The sequence below is a fragment of the Poecile atricapillus genome, chromosome 4 (genome assembly GCF_030490865.1).
Source record: "Poecile atricapillus isolate bPoeAtr1 chromosome 4, bPoeAtr1.hap1, whole genome shotgun sequence".
NCBI lineage: Eukaryota > Metazoa > Chordata > Aves > Passeriformes > Paridae > Poecile > Poecile atricapillus.
The window spans coordinates 31,247,395-31,265,835 of NC_081252.1; the positions used below are offsets into that span (position 1 = coordinate 31,247,395).

General features: G+C 44.0%; 2 protein-coding genes across 9 annotated transcripts in view; both read right to left on the reverse strand.

Moving 5' to 3' along the window:
- Window positions 1-12,417, reverse strand: part of SLC20A2 (solute carrier family 20 member 2) — a 55,980-nt gene extending 43,563 nt beyond the window's left edge. For 2 of the 5 annotated variants that reach the window (XM_058837020.1, XM_058837021.1), the window contains exon 1: window positions 12,319-12,391. The gene's annotated coding sequence lies outside the window, so the exon portion shown is untranslated. Of the gene's footprint in view, window positions 1-12,318 lie in introns of all 5 variants that reach the window. The other 3 variants (XM_058837022.1, XM_058837026.1, XM_058837027.1) reach the window with 3 other exon arrangements.
- On the reverse strand, window positions 639-15,492 carry SMIM19 (small integral membrane protein 19). 4 transcript variants are annotated; one of them, XR_009277480.1, is made up of 4 exons: window positions 15,293-15,489; window positions 15,069-15,193; window positions 3,085-3,184; window positions 639-2,427 (listed from the first exon to the last, which is right to left on the reverse strand). XR_009277480.1 is itself a non-coding variant. In XM_058837028.1 (4 exons), exons 1-4 carry the CDS (start codon window positions 15,460-15,462, stop codon window positions 2,375-2,377), a joined length of 417 nt encoding a protein of 138 aa, XP_058693011.1. In that variant the 5' UTR covers window positions 15,463-15,492; the 3' UTR covers window positions 640-2,374. The 4 variants fall into 4 exon arrangements, 3 of the variants coding, with proteins under 3 accessions (XP_058693011.1, XP_058693013.1, XP_058693012.1); XM_058837028.1 differs by having other exon boundaries at window positions 640-2,427; window positions 3,085-3,153; window positions 15,293-15,492; XM_058837030.1 differs by lacking the exon at window positions 3,085-3,184 and having other exon boundaries at window positions 640-2,427.
- Window positions 15,493-18,441: the final 2,949 nt, after the last annotated feature.

The following is an 18,441-nucleotide window of genomic DNA, read 5'->3' on the forward strand; positions in this document are numbered from 1 at the left end:
CATTTCTTCTACACATAAATTAAAAAGGGGAAAATTAATTATGCCATTTCTTCAACTATCAATCTGTTTCTCCACTTTGAATTAAGCAGATATTTAATTAAATCAAATTAATAAAATTATGTGAGGAAAAGACTTGCTCTAAAACAGTGAAATATATTACTCCCAAAATGGGCTTAATATTTCAATCAACACTATCTCCAAGCATTTAACCAGATATCTTTCACAGTTTGATTTTGTCTTTAAGACTTTATCAGACATGAAGATATCTTAATCACTTAATTTAATCCTAATAACGAAATAGATTACAAGAAATTTGGGGTATATTACAAATTTGTTTCTTTCAAATCTGAAGTACTATGGTCTTACAAGAAAAAGAATCCTTTTCAGTTTTAAAAATTTCTCAATAAAGCAAAAAGTATTTTCCATTCTCTAAAGTAATCCAGAACCTGGACTGTATTGTTCACTAATGTACTTTCCATCTGGGGTATGCTGGTGCACTAATTAAATGTGAAATTTAGGCATGCAGAAGACCATTCTCTATCTACGTTAAAACACTATCATCAATCACTGAAAAATCAATTTCAAATTTGAAAACAATTACAAACTGATCCACTGGCTACTCAAATCCTGGGATTCTATTTTGACTGAAATTCTCCGAGGTTTATTCAGATAACAGAGTAATTGCACAAACTCAAATGCACAGTTCTCCATCAATAAAGTCTTCCACAAGAACATGCAGGAACCCACACTGAGTGTGCCTCATGGGCAAACACCATGAAAGGAGTAATGCTGGGAGAAACACTAGGTGAACACAGAGGTACAGGTAACATGAAGAAAACAAATGTGCAGATTTACTTGTTCCAGTCAACAACAGTAGCTAAAGTTTATTGATTTCAGTTTCAGCAGCTAAAAATCCATGAAAACATTCTTATAGATACAGACAATACTATCCCATATTCAAATTTCTATCAAAGTAATAAAATAGGCTAGGATTTTCTCACAGTCATTGCAATTTACTTATCAATTAGTACAATAAAACCTATTTTAAAATGCAAATATTATAAAGTGCAAATAGTTTTTGTATCCCATTGTGATGCAGTAGTTCGATTATATGGAAATATCTAAGTAAAGAGACTGAAAAAATATAACAGTTAGCTACAAAAATAGCTGGACACATTCTTAGCCACTGTCTCTCAACTGCTCCCCTTATATCCACTGTAAAACTATTTCCAACACGCTAATGGCATCTATTTGGAATAAACTAAAATTATATGATTTCAAACTATTTTCATTAAAAAAACAGTCCTTTAACAACTGCTTTTACTCTTCCACCTAATTATATACTCTTAAAGGCCAAATATTCAGTCAGTATACAAAAATAACCATAGCCTTTTATTAAGGATAAGACACCAGATAGGAGTTCATATGAAAAATAAAGATGTTCTTAGCCTGCCTCTACTAGCAATACTTTTCAATACAGGAAAATACATTTACTTTTAAAGTTTTAAATACATATACGTCAAAGTCTTAATAATTTTGTATCAGAAACTTACTACAACGAAGTCTGTTCACAGCATCATTAAGTTGTTGGACTGCATGGCTAGTATTTCCTTCGAGATACTCCACAGAACAGCCAAGATGTTCAAAAAACTATCTCTCCAAAAAGCTCTCTCCTAACTCAATACTAAGTAATCTGCACTTATAACCCCACAACCCTGGCAAGAAATCTTATCTAGAACATTTTTCTGACCAACAGTCAGATAGAAAAGATAAAATTGATTAATATTTGATTCTGACGTCTGTCTAAGGACACCGTAAGAACAATACATTATAAGGTTACTCAAATTAGAGGGCTAGCACTATTTTTTTTTTCTTTTACCTATGCACCTGTCGTCATACTTTCTATGCAAAGGCTGTTTATTAAATGTAAGCAAAACCCCTAACTACCTATTTTGTAATGGCCTGAGCTTTTCCATATTCAATGCATGTTTCAACAAAAAAAAAAAAAACAAATTGATTGCAAGTACAAAGCAGCAGCTATCTCATCCACAAACAAAAACTACAGCGATGTTCTGCTCTTCCTAAAACAAGCTTGAAGCCATGATTATATTAAAGACACAGATGTGAGGGGATTTTTCAACTTCCAAACAGACATGCAAACAAAGTATTACAGTTCAGGGGTGCAGGTAAATGAATAAGCAAGAAAACTACGTGACGTTTGTGCAGCGTCCTCTCAAATCCTGCAATCCCTTCTAGAAAGTCTGGGTCTACATCTCCCTCTTCTTTACTCATGTTCTTCTCGCATGGCTTGGTCTCAGAAACTTTCCATGCCTGTAACGGAAACTTGAGCCAACTTCTTAAATGTATGATTTCTTCATCTCCACTCATCATCCACTTCTGTTTCTGAGAAGCTCCTCATCATGACACCTGTATCTCAAGAAGCAAAACAGGAAACATCACAGGGATGAAGCAATGAAAGATGAATAATAATATGCCTCTGTGTCTTTAATAAAATCCCAACTTTCATTCAAGTTCCTTTTAGGAAATCAGAGTTTCTTTCACAAGTGCAAAGCTTACAAACCTAGTCTGGCAAAACACCGCGTGCCAAAAATGGGGTAACCAATGCAATCTCCCAATCTGCACCTCTGATCCTGACATGATGAGCAGGAGAAATCCTGTACCAGCTAGCCTTACATACTGTGGAAAATATTATCGGGTGCCAAGCTTGCAGAACTAGTCTGCAGCAGCCAGCTCAACTAAAAGAAACTGCTGACCCATCTGCTGACTTACCCGCTACTGAAAACAATGCCAGTTATCTTTACCCTGGACTCATTTGTCCAAGTAGAGCTCTAGCCCACAAGTCAGATGAAAAACAAAGATGTAAGTAAGCCTCTCCTCTACTTTTCCCATTGCTCCCTAATCTACTCAAGTTCCACAGCACACAGTTTGTGCTTTTGTACACTTATCAGGTACAAGAGAAGACAAAGCTTTCTCTGCATTACAGCAGCTTAACTACAAGGTGACAAAGGCCTAAGATATTTTCAACCCGTCATAAAACTTGGCGTTGGGGTGGAGGGTACTCACCTATCTGTTTCTGCCATCCAAAACTTGGGATCAAGCAGGCCCAAAGCCAAGAGCAGCACTGTTTAGAGTCTAACAACAAAACAGCAAAGGGATGACTCATCTGCAAAATGGAGACACAGCCGTCTTGTGTCCAAAGATGCAGCTTAAACCATCTGCCTGCCTCACAGTTTTGCCTGAATGCTGAATGAGGGGGTACAGAAGAATTATTTCTGCAGCCTCCCCAGCCACGAAGCCTTCAGGGCAGATAAGCAGACACCAAAACCATTCTGCAAGCCAGCTCTCAGTGAAACAGAAGCATGACAGCAATTTTATCTCTCCCTTTTAGGGTTAAGGCCACCCTTAAATAAACATTAGCATCAAAGTATCTTTGTACCAGAAGCAGAGCAGACCCTACATCTTATCAGCTACCACCTAAACTTCTCAGAATTCCACATCCCATCTAAAATCCTTCTTCATTCTAAAAAAACACTTGACAGCAGCATGCTCCATATGCACGAATCAGAAAGACAGCTTAGTCCTTCCCCAACTCCCCCCAGTGAATCCAGGCTCATTTTTGCCTTTTTACAGCAGATGCAAGGGACAGCTGTAGGGACAGAGTCCCACCAGAGCACAAAGTTTTGGCTTTGCTTCTTGCACATCACAGTTGAGAAGATAACTGAGCCTTAGACAGTCAAAGCAAGAAGCCCTCTGAGAGTGCTCTGGGCATTGCAAAAAAACCAGCTTTTAAGTAACTGGACAGAAATGTATTTGCTGTGCTGGGATTACATGTCAAAGATTACATTCCCCCAGTTCTGAACTCTTGATTAAGTTCTTACCCTCAGAAGTGCTTAGAAGGCAAACCGTTTTGAGAGCTCGTGTCCTGAGTGATCATACCTGCTACTGAGACATGCTACTGCCTGCTCAGGAAAGTTAACTATCACAGATGTCAAGAGCTTAAAAGTTTTCAAAAGCACTAAAGCTGAGGAAGCCACAAACATCCAGCTGTCAGGACATTCAGAATTATTTTATAATATATATACCATCCAATTATTTTAGACCACAGTGATTCTTAATCTTTTATCGTGATGATCACTGTATACAAGAGACAGAAACCATAACTTTACTGTTCCATAGGCATCATAACTCCACATTCTCCCTGAGCAGCAGAAAGTAACTGAGGACAAATTCAATCTATTATTGACAACATCACTTGTTAATCAGATGTCTACAGTCAGCATACACACCATACAGGCTACAAGACATCCAGGCTGCTCTCACTGCTACATGCAGAAAGAGAACTGCAGGAAAAGGCTAATAATTGTCAAAAAGATCTGATGCTGGCTGCCACCTGAAACAACCGAGGAATTTTCAGTTTTCTTTTGAAGAGACAATTTACTGGCAGGCTGGTACTTCTAACTTTGATCTTTCTTCCTTCCAACACCAGCAGAAGCTCAGTAACAGAAGTTCTGAAGCTTTGTAGCTCAGTAACAAAACACAGAAACCTCCCAGAATGTTAACTCAATTACAGTATTTTGGCAAGGAAGCCTTCCCCTTATACCTTGGGGAAAATCTTAAAAGATTAAACAGTGCATGTTTTAAAAGTACACATGCCTCAATTACTTGGTGTAACTCTTCATGCACCTAATTGCTTTGAGAGAAAAAATATTCTACAGTAATTTGCTTGCAAGACTGAAAGTGTTCCTTGTTTCCCAAAGAAACAATGGTTATGCAACCACACTGATTGTCCCATACACAGAAATGTAAACTGTAAGGTCAATTTCAACCTAATCTCATGCAAAAGCATAGAGATTTCAGAGGTGCTCAATTCCTACAGCAGACTTGCAAAGTAAGCAACCAAGGCAGCCCCCTGAGCAACACTTCTGGTTCTCAAACGAGAGACAGCATGTTTTGATTAAACATACCCAAGAACTAACTACAAGGCAGTGAGAAGCTGCTCAGGCACTGTGCTGTTAGGGAAATCAGGGATGCTAACAGCACTGCTGTGTAATGGAAAGAGAGAAAGAAGGAAAGATGTGTAAGGTATTGCAGTGCCACCAAAACCAAGAAAGCTGCAGGAAAGTCTTATCTTCACTAGTTCAGCTGCTCACAAAGCTACCTTTGAATCTGTGGAACAACACAGCAATGCCTTATGAGCCCATCACATCTTCCATCTCTCTATGGGCTGATGCTGACATGTCAGCAGGCAATCCTCAGGATTCATTAAAGGCACTAGGACAGCAGCTGTCCTTTTTCACCAATGGGAATCTGGAAAAGCAGACATACACTGCAGCACAGGTTGCCTCAGAAAACCCTAAAAGAAAGAAACAATATGCTTCTCAAACCCTTTCAACAAGATCCTACCAAGGCAGGGTAAGCTAAGCACTGGCACAACAGGTCAGACTGCTGGTGTATTAGTTTGAGAATCCTGCCTCCTGTGATCAGGACCAGACGCTTCAGAAGGTGGAACAGCTCAGGTAGTGAACAATGAGGTAATTCCCCCAAAAGGGAAATTCCTTCCTGACCTCATCAATTAGCATGAAGGTTTATGTGCTTAATTTATTTTTAATCCTATTTACAGCAACTCTGGACATTGTCATTATATATTTAAATGCCCAAGTCTGCTTGGAATCTGACTAAACTTTTGCCCTTGCTAATATTATGTGGTGTATTTATGCCTTATGTCATTTAAATATCCCTTTGTTCCTGCATTATGGGAACTATCATAGCCATTAACCACCTCTGTTCCCCTTCCAAGAGCTCCAGCCTGCCTTGCACCACAAACTTCCACACCACACTATGCCCTGCGACAGGACAGGAGCACAATCTGAGCATCTTTAAGGCAACAACCGAGCAACTTCTATCAGATACCTAGCAACATTTCTTTAAGCTACATTTCTGGGATCTGCAGGAAAGTTGGCAGTTCCACCAAGATTTCAGCAGGCCCTACCCTCTTCTATATCTTGCAAGCTCATTTTTATGATGTTTTCCACTCCAGAGCTGGCACCCTTATAAAGCAAGATGTTTTACTCTATGTTGAGCATTTTGAACCCCCACCTTCAAGATTCTGATAAATTTACTTAGAACAGACAATGAGCATACTATGCTCAGCTTTTTAAGTGCTGTACAGGAACCTCTGTGAGTGAAGAACTGCCCTCTCATCTCCATGCTTGATTGAAGAAAAACAGGGCCCAACCATGCAACACCAATCCCATTTTCCTCTAGGCTGATGTTCTTGTGGGCTGCAGGTTCCCCTGTGCAATAACTTTAGCCTATGTTGCTACTTTTGTTCCTTATGGATGAGCTCATGGCACATTCATCATGATTATTATGCCAAGTACTTACTAAAGCTCCAGTGCTCTCTGCTGTTTCTGCTCATACAATGTCTGCAATATGCATCAAGGTATAAAGCCACACCTTCATTCAACAAAAGTTTGGTGGGAAAAAAAATATATATATGCAAGGAGCAGACAAGAAGGGAGACTCTTAAAACACACTTGACATTCTGGATCCTCTTGTCTCCCCAAAACACAGTCCTGCTTTCAATCATTACTTGGGCTGCATTTTCTTCTCCAAGCCTTTGAAACTGAAACCTTGGACTCCACACCACAGGTTCTCAGTCTGAAAATCTTCAGGAAAGAAAGAGACAAAGGCTGGTATCTCATGGGAAGATGGCCTCCCAAGGAGATGACAGAGTTTTTACAGCATCTGTGAGAAATACCACATAGTCATCACTGTTTTACCACAAATGTTGTGATTACGGGCTTGGAACTGGAGAGTTATGGTAAGAGAATACTTCTTTGCCTCAACCAAAATGAAAATTACACCATTTCATCTCTCTTTGGAACAATCTTCAGGCAAGCAAGAGGGTGAGAGAAAAAGCCTGTTCCAGCTTATGGTCCAGAAACAAATGGAGTTCTTTAATGATCAAAATAGCACTAACAGAACTAGTAACAGGCATCACTTTGTCAACAGTTACATCATTACATAATCCAAACACATGCAACATTTTTCTCTATTTGAGTATCAGAGACTGATTAGTCAATAAAGTGGCAGGTCTCCTAATGGCAGTAAAATTGTCCTTTCTTGTATTTCTCAAGGACCTCTCCATGCTGTTTAATAGTTACAGTGGCCTTAGAAACTCTGTTTCAGACCAAGGATCTTGACACTTTGTTTCCAAAAGGCCACAAACACTCTCCTCTTCTTCTGTCTCACATGTGTAAAGAGCTGGCTACAATGCTCTTAGGCAATGCTCAAAGAGGGGTCCAAGCCACAAGGTTCAGAGCACTGCCACACCAGCACCACCAGGACCTCTGATCAGCCAGCAAGTGGTTTGCCTTTGGCATTCCAGAATGTGCTGAGGTTGAAAGGGAAGACAATAATGATACAGAACAACTCTCCCATCAGCAGTGGCAAGAGTAATCTCAGAGGCACAGAGTGCAATGCTTTCAGCACTTCAGAGTCATTACTGACTATGAAGTCGAAAAGAAGAGGTATTTTCTGTTTGTCACACACAGAAACAGACTTTGGGTAGGGAGACTTTTTTAACAGACTCAACTAAGGTATTTTTGGTTGCTCAAAGGCTCGATCTGTTGTGACAAAATTAGCTTTAAATAAAAGCAGTACATACTTTGCCTAAAAAAACCCGCTGGCCACTTACAGATCATGTGAACTCAGTTATTTAGCTGAGCTAAAAACATCAATTATTCCAAGCCTTATCTGACTGTAGATTTGGATCTGTTTAACAACAGCACTGCCACATAACAAAACACATGACAACCCACAGGTCTTTACGAAAGCAAGGAAAAGTTCCTGCAAACAATGGTTGCTGCCATTTAACAATACAGTCACAGAGAAAAGAGGCAAGAGTGAAAAACCTGCACCTCCGCCTCTATCCTTCCGACCTTTCTCTGAAAAGAAAAAGCAACTCTTCCTCTTCTGTCAGTCCACCCTTCCTTCCACATTACAGCAGAAAGAAATGGGTTGCCTTCAACTATCACTCCCTGATGTCCACCAACCAAAGCTATGGAAGATGATAATCTTACTTTTTTCCCCCCTGCAAGGTTTTCACCACCCAGTAACAGTTCTGCTCTCTTCTTTCAACCAGTGTCCTGGCTCTACACTGCTTATCACCATGATCCAAGCAACAGTAAAATAGTCATTCAAACATATCTAGTGCTCAGTGCTGGGTAAAGTTCACAGCAGCTGTTCAAGTCCCAGAAAGACATCTGAGAGAAGCGCCATAAATAACGACATCACATGGAGTCTCCCATTGCACAACCCACATACATCTTTCCTGCTCAGGAATTTACGCCTCGCACCCTACGTTGTCAGTCAAGAGCATATTACAAACCATGTTTCCAAGATGATCCAGAGGATATTTTAGAAAGTAATACAGCCTTCCTTTGGCTGAGTCTTTCCAAAATACCTGTTCTACTCCATTATGAAAATGACAGATGTTGCTATTATCTTAACAAAACCATGGTCTTTCTCAGGAGCAAGCTGTAGATCCACACATGCATTTTATACATCATGGATGTCCAAAACCAGTTCCAGCAAGTCTGACAGCCTGGCAGACACTGAATGGGACTACTCCTTCACAGACTCAGGATCTATGTTTCTCATCAGATATGCAAACGGAAAGTATTTTTTCGGACTACAGTTTCAGTAAATCCCAAATTTGAACAGCCCCTTTGCAAGATTAATTGATTTTACTTCTAGATTAAAATTAAACTAAATTATCTTAAAATACCTCATTCCTAGGCATCTGCAAGGAGAGAAACACTTTCCAAAGCAGTGCCTAGATATAATTGAGAAAGAAGATATACAGCTATTTTATAAAAATTAATTTTTTTTTCCTGGAGTTTTGCCACAGATTGCCTTTGAGGGCTTGGTTCAGAAATTTCAAAGTTAGTTTATTGTTTTTCATATTGAGGACTAATTCCTTTTAGCAATTCTGTTAATCTTGGAGTTTGAAGTTATTTTTATTAAAGTAACGCCCAGAGTTTAGATATTCCATAAAAAGATCAGGAATTATTTTTATTACAGTAACACCCAAAGCTTAGACATTCCTTGCAAAAATAAGGCAAAGCACCTTCATTCTTAAAAAGGTTCTTAGTCTTTTCAATGCAAACACAGATTTCACAGAGACATCTGAGCACTCCAAAGTTTTATCAGCCATTTTTTATCAGAGACTTGGGGGAAACGTAATTAAGGCAGGATTTTTCTGCCTAAAAAAATCATGAGCCTTTTGCTCCTAGCAGTACGTGTGGTATTTCCCTTCCCCCCCCCCCCTCCAACCTTCTTGCCTTCTGTTAGAGAAAAAGTAGCACTGATTTCCATTCCCTGATGTCAGATTTCTCATGAGACATTTGTGCTGGCTCTGGGCTCCTCTGCCAGCAGTCAGTACCTCTGGTCATCCTCCGTATCTCTCCCTCAGCCAGCAGGGAGTCCCCTCGACCCAGGCAATGCCAATTTCTGGTGGAGCTTGTTGTTTTTGTTTTACAAAAAAACAGGATCAAAGCCCTTAACTCTTGTGCCGCAACAGATGCAGGGCTGCAAAGTGAAGGATCTTACCTCCATTCTCGAGGGCCTGAGGCACTGAAACCTTCTGCTCTTCAGCAGCAGCTCTGTCTCAAGGACAAGATCCAGTGCTGCCTTTTGTTTGAGTGACTACGGTAATAAACAACACCCAGGTTCCTTACCATGACTAAAACACAGTTTAAGTGCTTGGACTTGAAAGGGAACGCCTTTTGATCACTACTTCTGATCTGGAGCATAAGCAACCATGACTGAAGACTCCACTTTGTCAGCAAGCCTCCTCCAACTGCTCTTGCTCTTTAGGCATAACAGGCCAAAGACATCACGGATTTAATGACACGTCTTCTAACAATGTGCTGCTTCCCTGTTGAAGAAGGCACGCAATGACAATTTTCAATTTCTTTAATGCAGAAATTAGGGCTGGGGCAAAATCTTTTCAATTCCTCCGAAAGAGATGTTAAGTTTCAACATCCCCACCTTTCTCCCTGCAGCGTGTATAATTTCAGCTTGCTCAATAGCAGCGGCACTCCTGAGTTCAGGAGGACTTTAAAAGGAGCGATTAAGCTCACGGAAGTAAGCTAACATGAATAAACTGCCCAGGCAACAGGAAAACATTCCAGAGCCCTGTGCTGTCACCAGGCCTTTGGCCAATGCTGCTTAATCATATATGCAAAACATAAATTACGAAAAGATTCATCACTGCTTAGAATATTCTCAATAATTTTGCAGTGCACTGAAGAAGCTTCCCTGCAAATTGTCCTCAGACAAAAGCACTGGGATGTTCTGCCCATTTTCAGAGCCTCTACCGCCATCAGCAGTACCTAGTGGTACAGCAAAGGCTTCCTCTGTGGGTCTTCTCAATGGATCAGGTAATTTTGGAAGGGAAGTTTGATAGCAAGACTCAGCATCGCTCTGCTGAAATTCCTAAATCCTATGGCTGGCTATAAGGCATCAGGGCAGCTGCTGCAGGATACATTCTCATCTGGGCTCGGCCTGCACATACCAGTTCATACTATCCGGGTATGTAACACTGGACTGAAACTCGAAATGCTCGTGGCACAGGGGAGGATATTTTCACTACAAGGCACTCAGAGTTTACGACGTCTCCTTTAAACACAGACATACTCATAGCTTAAATATTTAAGAGCCTCTTGAGCCTTGTCACAGAATTTATGCAGCTCTATCCAAAAACCTTTGATCTTCTGTGCAGTGCTGGGTAAAAAACCTAGTCAGCCACATTTTGGGTTATGAGGAGAGAGATGACTTTTCCACCACTTAACAGAAGATTATAGTTTTCACATAAGATTATAGAGTCATGGTTGTAATGCCATCTGAAGACTGCATTTACAAAGATCTGACGTTCAGCAGCTCACATGGAGACAACAGCGGTCAGATTCTCAAAAATCTTTGGAGCTATAATTGAGAGCCACTTGTGAATGATTTTCTTCGGTATCTTACAGATGTAAAGTTTTAACTGCTTAGAAAGCCTTCCCTCACATGCTTCTTGTGATCAGACAGCATTAAATCTACACATCATAATAACTTTTTAAACAGTATTGGGTAATCTAGAAACAGTTCCCCCTGTACAGCATTCTCAAAAATAAACGTAACTCTGGCCCAATTTTTGTTAGGTCACAAACTTTCCCCATCCAAGACATCCAAAATTCAGCATGAACAAAGTTCATCCCTATACATGTCTATAAGCCTGACTACTAAAAATGGATGAAAAAAAAAATCTATTGTCCCTCTACCCTATCTGCCTTTGCTTTTAGAATCATTAATTATCAGGCAAAAATCAGTGCAGACTTTTGAGGTAAAATTTCAAAAGCTGACTGCACCTTCTGTCCCAACATATACTGTACGTCTGAAAACATAAACCCCTCTGCAGAACAGGGTATGGCTTCACTGGGACAGAACTTCCATGGCTGCACTTGCCGGGAAAACAAACCACGACCTGCCTGCCCTTCAGTCATGGCTCAAGCAGCATCCTTCGAACACCCTAGCACATGCAAAGGGCACGGGCCCTGCAGAACTTTTTGCTTTGGTTACTTCTCCTTACAAGCTTTTTGTCCTGTGCAGGTAAGTTTGAGATGCTCGTGACACTGCCCCAGGTCCATGAATACAAACGAAGCCGCACGCTGCTCCAGATTTCTAAGCCTTTCACGGGGCTTTCAGCTGAGCTGAGAGGCAAACCGAGACATTATTATCTGCAGCCCGAAAGCCGGCTGTGCGGGGTAAGCGGCAAGGCGCGGGTTCATTGTGCCACGCTGCTCCACAGAAGCGAGCGGAGCCGCACCGGGCGGCTGCGGCGGGCAGCGGCGCCGGCCGAGATGCGCCATAGGAAAGGCTCCGTTCCCTGCCTGCCCGCCCGGGTGGGCAGGGCCGGTGGGAAGGAAGGAGGGCTCAGCTCCCCGGACAGCCACAAGCCCTCGAGCAGGGACATCGCTGCGGCGCCCGCGGCGCGAACCCGGCCACGGGACACGCGGGGAGCGCTCCCGCGGGGAACGGAGCGGAGAGCTCGCCCGGCCCGGCCCGGCGGCGGCACGCAGCCCTCCCGCAGGCATGGAGCCGGACCCGGACACCCCTTCCCCGCCCCCGACCGCGCTTTCTCCTCGGGCGGCCCCTTCCCGCCTCGCCACGGCCCCCGGCGAGGCGCCCCCTCCCCTCCCCTCGGCGCGGACGGGGCGCGGGGGGCGGCGGCGGCGCGGCCCCACTCACCGCCCGGCGGGCGCCTCCGGCCTCCGAGCAGCAGCGGCGGCAGCACCGGCGGCGGCGGCGGCAGCGGGAGCCGGCGCGGCCCGGAGACGGAAGCGCGGGAGGAAGTGAGGTCGCGCCAAGGGGAAACGGCGCCGTTTCCGGGGGATGGAGAGGGATGCGGTCCGCTCTGCCGGGCGTGGATCTCTGTTTAAACCCTGCCGAGTGACGGGGACGCGCTGCGGAGCGGGGTCATCACATGGGCAGAGTAACGCGGGGAGGACACGGCAGGGGAGCCCCGTGGCCGCCAGCCCTCAGCCCCGCGGAGTGACCCCGCTGTGTTCCGAGGTTACACGCGAGGAAGCTGTCACAGGGGGCCACCCTTCACCCAAAGGAGCCTTTTCATGGGCAAACCCACTGAGCCTTCTGCCACTGTCAGTTCGGCCCAGGTCACGTTTTACAGTCCCTACAGACACTGAACTACAGATCATTTCAATATAGTAAAATCTGGTACTCGAAGCAAAGTTTCTTAATATCCAATTGTAACCGCAGTGGTGCTCACCACTGCTCCAAGACTTAATATATTTCAGCGCAGAATAGGTGAAAACCTATCTGGATGTAAACTCCCAGCACTGTGCTGTTTGTTCATCACTTGGCCAACTCAACTTGTGTAACCTTAAGAATTACACCATGATACGTCTTCAAGTAGTTTTCACGATTAGATGCTTTTATTAAAAAGTAATTTCTGCAGAATCCTTTCAATTAACTGATTTTGAGATTTACCTAGAAAGAGTAACTGCAGTGTGAAGTCTTTTCTGCATAAGCTGTGATGTGCTTATACAGATTTTTACAGACAGACCCATTCTTTACAGCAATTTGACTAAATTAAGCTAACCACCTTTGCTATTAGAGTAGTGGCTTTACGTGTCTTCTAGACATATAGTTCACTGTGTACTTCTCAAAGTTTCCCCAGGAAAGGTTCACAGTATTGCATACACAACTCCCAAATAAACAGAGAGCAGAACTTTTCTGCACTACCACCAGCGACACTCTGGGCTCTCAAAGCTGCTCACCTTCACCAGGCAGTACGGCCACAGTACCTTCATTCACACTTACTGACTGTATTCAACAAATTCAACAATTCATGATCAAGGAACACAAGGGTTTCCAGGCAGATAGGTACTGCCTTGCTTTCTCTAGGATGCTGTTGCCAGAGAAGGTAGGAGCTGATTTCCAAGGTTCTAGCAGAGAGAAATTCAGACATTCCTAAGACTGCACTTCCCCACCCTCAGGTTCCTCTGAGCAGGTCTGCCCTGTGCTGGATACTTTAATGCTGAATGTTCCAGTGCGCATTCGTTTTACCTCACGAGGGCTCAGAGAAAAGCTACTAAGAACAAAGTTTTAGGGACAGCCCCCCTCCTTTCCTCCTTGCCTTCAGCTATGTCTCAATTAAAAAGCATTGAAAATAGCTCCATATTGACTCTTAAAATCAGCACTGGATATTTGTCCTGAGTTCCTACAGAACTGTGGGCTTCATTCCACTGAGAGCTGTACGCTTTCAGTCTGTTTTGGTGGCTGCTGCTGCTGTTGTTCATACTTCCTTGCTGAAAAAAAGAAAAACCAATCAACACCAATTATACAATTTATTACATATTATCATTACTATTATTATTGTATGTATACATGCATGTATATATGTATACATACATGTCTATATATGTATACATATATGTTTATATATGTGTTTGTATAACTATAACAGCAGTCAAGAAACAGATGTAATATCAGAGAATATCATTTCAGCCATGCAAGGGGAAGTTTCAGTCATCATGTAGAACTTCACCTTTAGAGCGTGGCCTTGTAAATGCTGAAGAGTAGAGTCAGAGCCAAATGATAGTAAATCAATGGCAGAGAACCATGATTCCATTCAGGTCCTTTTATTAAAATATAAATAAAATTAAAGGCTATGGTTTCAGAAGTTCTACTACAGATGACCTGAACAACTCAATGGTCACAAGGCTGATGTCCGCATTTCTCATCTCCTTCACAATATAGAAGCCACAAGCTAACAATTACTTTGACTTCAAAATTAATCCAGTTAGCAAGGCAAAAGGGAGATCAAAGAGTTGGGTGCAGTGCTACAAACACCATCAGCAAATGCCAGCATTCCACCGTAGGAAAAACATCCAATTTTGTTCCTACAGTATGCAATGGCCTGGTGTAAGAATCTTTACATCAAGTCTTTGCGTTTAAAAGGTGGTTTCAGATCACTAAGGGGTTTTTTTTTGCCATATTTCCTTTAGGCATGTATGTAGGGCAGATGTGAAGCAAGGTGTGTTTCTCTGAATTGGATCACTGGAATATCACAGGCATGGGGCTCCATCCTGCCTCCATCCTGACCTTCAGCACCAAGATGGGAGCAGCAACACTTGTTGGTACAGTAAAGTTCTCATTTATTTTCAATTTTTGTGGTTGTCTTACTCATGTTTCCACACTTTTACAGACCCGTCCACGTTTTGAAAACATCCAGACCTTCCTAGCTCTTTCAAAGTATAGCATGGCATTCCTTTTGACATTTGCTTTAGGGTAAAGGCACAGCCGCTCTCTCGCTCCGTACCTCCTCTCGCAACTCAGCTCAGCAGCTGCAGAGCCCCTGCTCACTTGGTGCCCCAGGACCGGGGGCGTTCCCACCGCACAAGGCTCGAGGCCGCCCCTTTAGGAACAGCCCCCAGCACCCGCAGGCCCGGGGGAGCCCCGTCTTCCCTCGGACTTACCGATGGAGTACATCTCCAGCTGCTGCCGCAGGCGGATCTTCTTCATGCTGTCGTAGAAGTTGGGCTCGGGCGGCGTCTCGGCGGCCGGGGGCAGGGTGAAGATGCGCATGATCCTCCTCTTGTTCCTGCGAGGAGGAGGAGGAGGGGGGCACGGCGGTGAGAGGTGTCGCCCCTCCACGTGGGGGCCCCGCGGGAGCCCCCGCCCCGCCCGGGCCTCCTCTCACCGCCGCGCGTAGACCAGCAGGGCGAGGCTGGCCAGCACCACCAGCAGGTACACGTTGGTGGCCTCGTTCCACGCCTCGTGCACCGAGTAGTCGATGGCGCCGCCGTCGCCCAGCGCCGCCGAGGCGCCGCCGCCGCCCGCCCCGCCGGCCCCCGCCGCCGCCGCCGCCATGGGGAGCGCAGCCGGCAGGGGCGGCCCGCGGCCCCGGGAAGTGACGTCAGGCGGAGCCGGGCGCCATGGCGGGGGGGCCCTGAGGGGCGCCGGCAGTGGTGACAGTGACTGGGGCTGGCAGTGAAGCGTGCCGGGGAGCGTCAGGGTGTAAACATTAATGCCGCTGCTTGCCGAAGTGGACGTACGGGAAAAAGTTTCGATAGTCGGCGCGCCGGATTTGCGGGAGACCACCCGGTACCTGGGCTTGTGCAACGCTGAAATAAATCATAGAATCACAGAATCAGTGAGGTTGGAAAAGAGCTCTGAGACCATCGAGTCCAATCTGTGACCTAACACCACCTTGTCAACCAGACCATGGCACCAAATGCCACATCCAGCCTTTCTTTAAACACCTCCGGGAGGGTGACTCCACCACCTCTCTGAGCAGCCCATGCCCATGTCACGACAACCTTTTTGTGAAGAAATTCTTCCTAATGTCCAACCTAAACCTACACTGGCGCAACTTAAGACCATGTCCTCTTGTCCTGTCACTTGTTACCATGGAGAAGAGGCTGACCCTCACCTGGCTACAAGCTCCTTTCAGGGAGCTGTAGAGAGATTTAGTAATGTCTCTTTCAGGTGTGTAATTACTGGCTTGTTGCACGCTGGGTAAACAAATCCAATTTTTCTGGACTGTCCGTGAGGCCCTGGGATGCCTTCCCACACTTCCATTTCCCCTCCAGCTACCAGGCCCTTGGGGAGATGACTTGCAGAGGGGACAACTTCTCTCTCCGGGAGATGGGCACCAGAGATGTAACAAGTCTTTTGGTTCTGCAGTACCAGCGTGCAAGGAAAAGGCACAGATTGGGTGTGGGGGCAGGAGAAGTGTGAATTCAGCATCTCTAGGAGCCTGGCAGGCTCCAGTGGAGTCATCTGGCTGGGCTGGTGCTTATGCAGTGGCACTGGAAATATGTGGAATATAGTCCTACAGTGCATGGTGTCAAAAAAAAAAAAAGAGGTTCAGATTGTCATGAGCTCTCACTTTTCACACAGGAACTAAATGTGATAGTTTAAATTTGTCAAAATAAAAAGAGCGCTTTCTGAAAGATTTTGCGGCTTTTTTTTTTTTTTTTTTTTTGTTGTTGTTGTGCCAAAATGGGAGTTGCTGGATAGTCAGGTGCTGAAATAACGTAGCTTAATTGATGGTCCATATGCTCCTGATGCCAGAAAGCCCAATTCTAGGATTATGCTTTGGCAGAGCAAGTATTTCAGCTCAGAACCATGACAAGTTTTCTGAACTGCTTAATGAGATGCAGGTCAATTCTGCTGTTCTAACTCACATAGACACAAACTTTTTCACTCATGCCTGATATAGAATGCTTGAGCTACATGAGAGGTTAGGTGTGCTTTTCATTAAGGCCTTCCTGCTTCTCTCTATCCACTCGTGCCCCTGATACTTCCTTTCACCATAGCTCCCTTCAGATGCTAGAACAGCTACAATTTAGACATCAGCGCTATGGTCCAGGTCCCTCTGCTTAGCATGTATTTGGGGTATGTGCTTGTGTTCTGGTTCCATCTTCACCCTTTATAAGACAACAAAGGGGGAAAACCCAAGTATTTTTAGGGCATGATTTATCTAACCTATGTCAAACATTTAGAATGACACCTCCTGTGCCTGGGAAATGCTCTGATCCCTTACTGAGTGCGAGGAGTCTAGACACTTCATTTGGATGGCACTTACTTAGCAGATGTCTAATCAGCCTGAGGAAACTCTATCCTTTGGGAAGCTGTGTTCTCACTGCAAAATGTTCCAAGTCTTTCTCTTTCCATGGTATGGAACAGATTCATTTTCAGAGGCCTTAGATCAGGACATAAAAGAATATGAGTGAAAATGACAATATAAAAAAAAAAAAACCTAAGGCACTGGTGTCATGAGAAAAGTTCCTTGCCCCACATGGTGTGGGAAAGGAGGATAGAACAGCAATTAGACATAATTCTAGGTCATTAAATTGGGATGGCACCCATGCACAGAACTGTGGAAACCACTAAGAGAGATTAAAAAAAAGTCACTTATGCAACACGACAAAAGACAGTTAATTAAGCATGGTTTCAGAGGGATTTTAAGTAGTTTCTTGTGAAGTTGAGGCTTTTTGTTTGCTTTTTTAGTATGTTGAACTTTTCTTCTAACAAGCCTGACAAGAAAGCATTACACGTCTTTGAAGAAAAGTGGAAAGAACAAATGTAAGTAACTTCGGTGCTCTTTATATTGCATTACTGTCTCTAGACCTCAGCTGAGATCAAGCTCCCTTGTATGAGGAGGAAAGAAACTGTATTTAAGTTATAACTTTTCATATTAACCCCACAGCTTGCTCTGGACAGGCCGGGAAGGGACTGGGATGCGCCAGGACTCTGCATGCAGCCTCACATGCAGAGGAAACCAAGGCCTGAATCCACAAAGCATGACCTCAGGTCCTGGGATTTTCTCTGCAGCCTCCAGCACAGTGAAACAGACTCCTCACTCAGCATTGTCCATGCCATTAAATCATTTGATGTAATGAAATGCTTGATTTAAGACTTTGATTATCTATCCACCCCCAACCTACAAGACGGGCAGAGACAGATTTTCTTCTTCCACATACCCCTCTGAATTTAGTAAATGTGAATCAGTGGATAGGACAAGAGTCAGACTGAGGAGCACAACAGCTGGTGCTGCCCTGAGTGTGACAGCCTTGCAAACGTGAGGAAAAGGGGTGATCTTCCCCTTACTTGACTGTAGAAATAGAAGTTCTAGGAGTGCAGGCCTTCTGTATGACTTCCTTGAGGAATCTGGTTAAAACAGTAAAGTTGGTTGACTCTTAGGCCTACAGGTTAGCTTGTCTGGTACACTGTTATTTCCTTTTAGAGCTTGGGCTTTTGTTTCAGTCTTAGGCTCCTAAAGCACGTTCAGAAGTGGGAATGCAAGCTGCTCTTGAATTTGGTCAGAGCACAGTCAGGCCTTGC

Coding starts and splice junctions, on each gene's coding strand:
- SMIM19 (XM_058837028.1), bottom strand. CDS start 15,462: ATGGCGGCGGCGGCGGCGGGGGCCGGCGGGGCGGGCGGCGGCGGCGCC. Junction 15,194..15,292: donor CTGCTGGTCTACGCGCGGCG/GTGAGAGGAGGC, acceptor TCCTCCTCGCAG/GAACAAGAGGAGGATCATGC. Junction 2,428..3,084: donor TGGATGGCAGAAACAGATAG/GTGAGTACCCTC, acceptor CTTGAGATACAG/GTGTCATGATGAGGAGCTTC.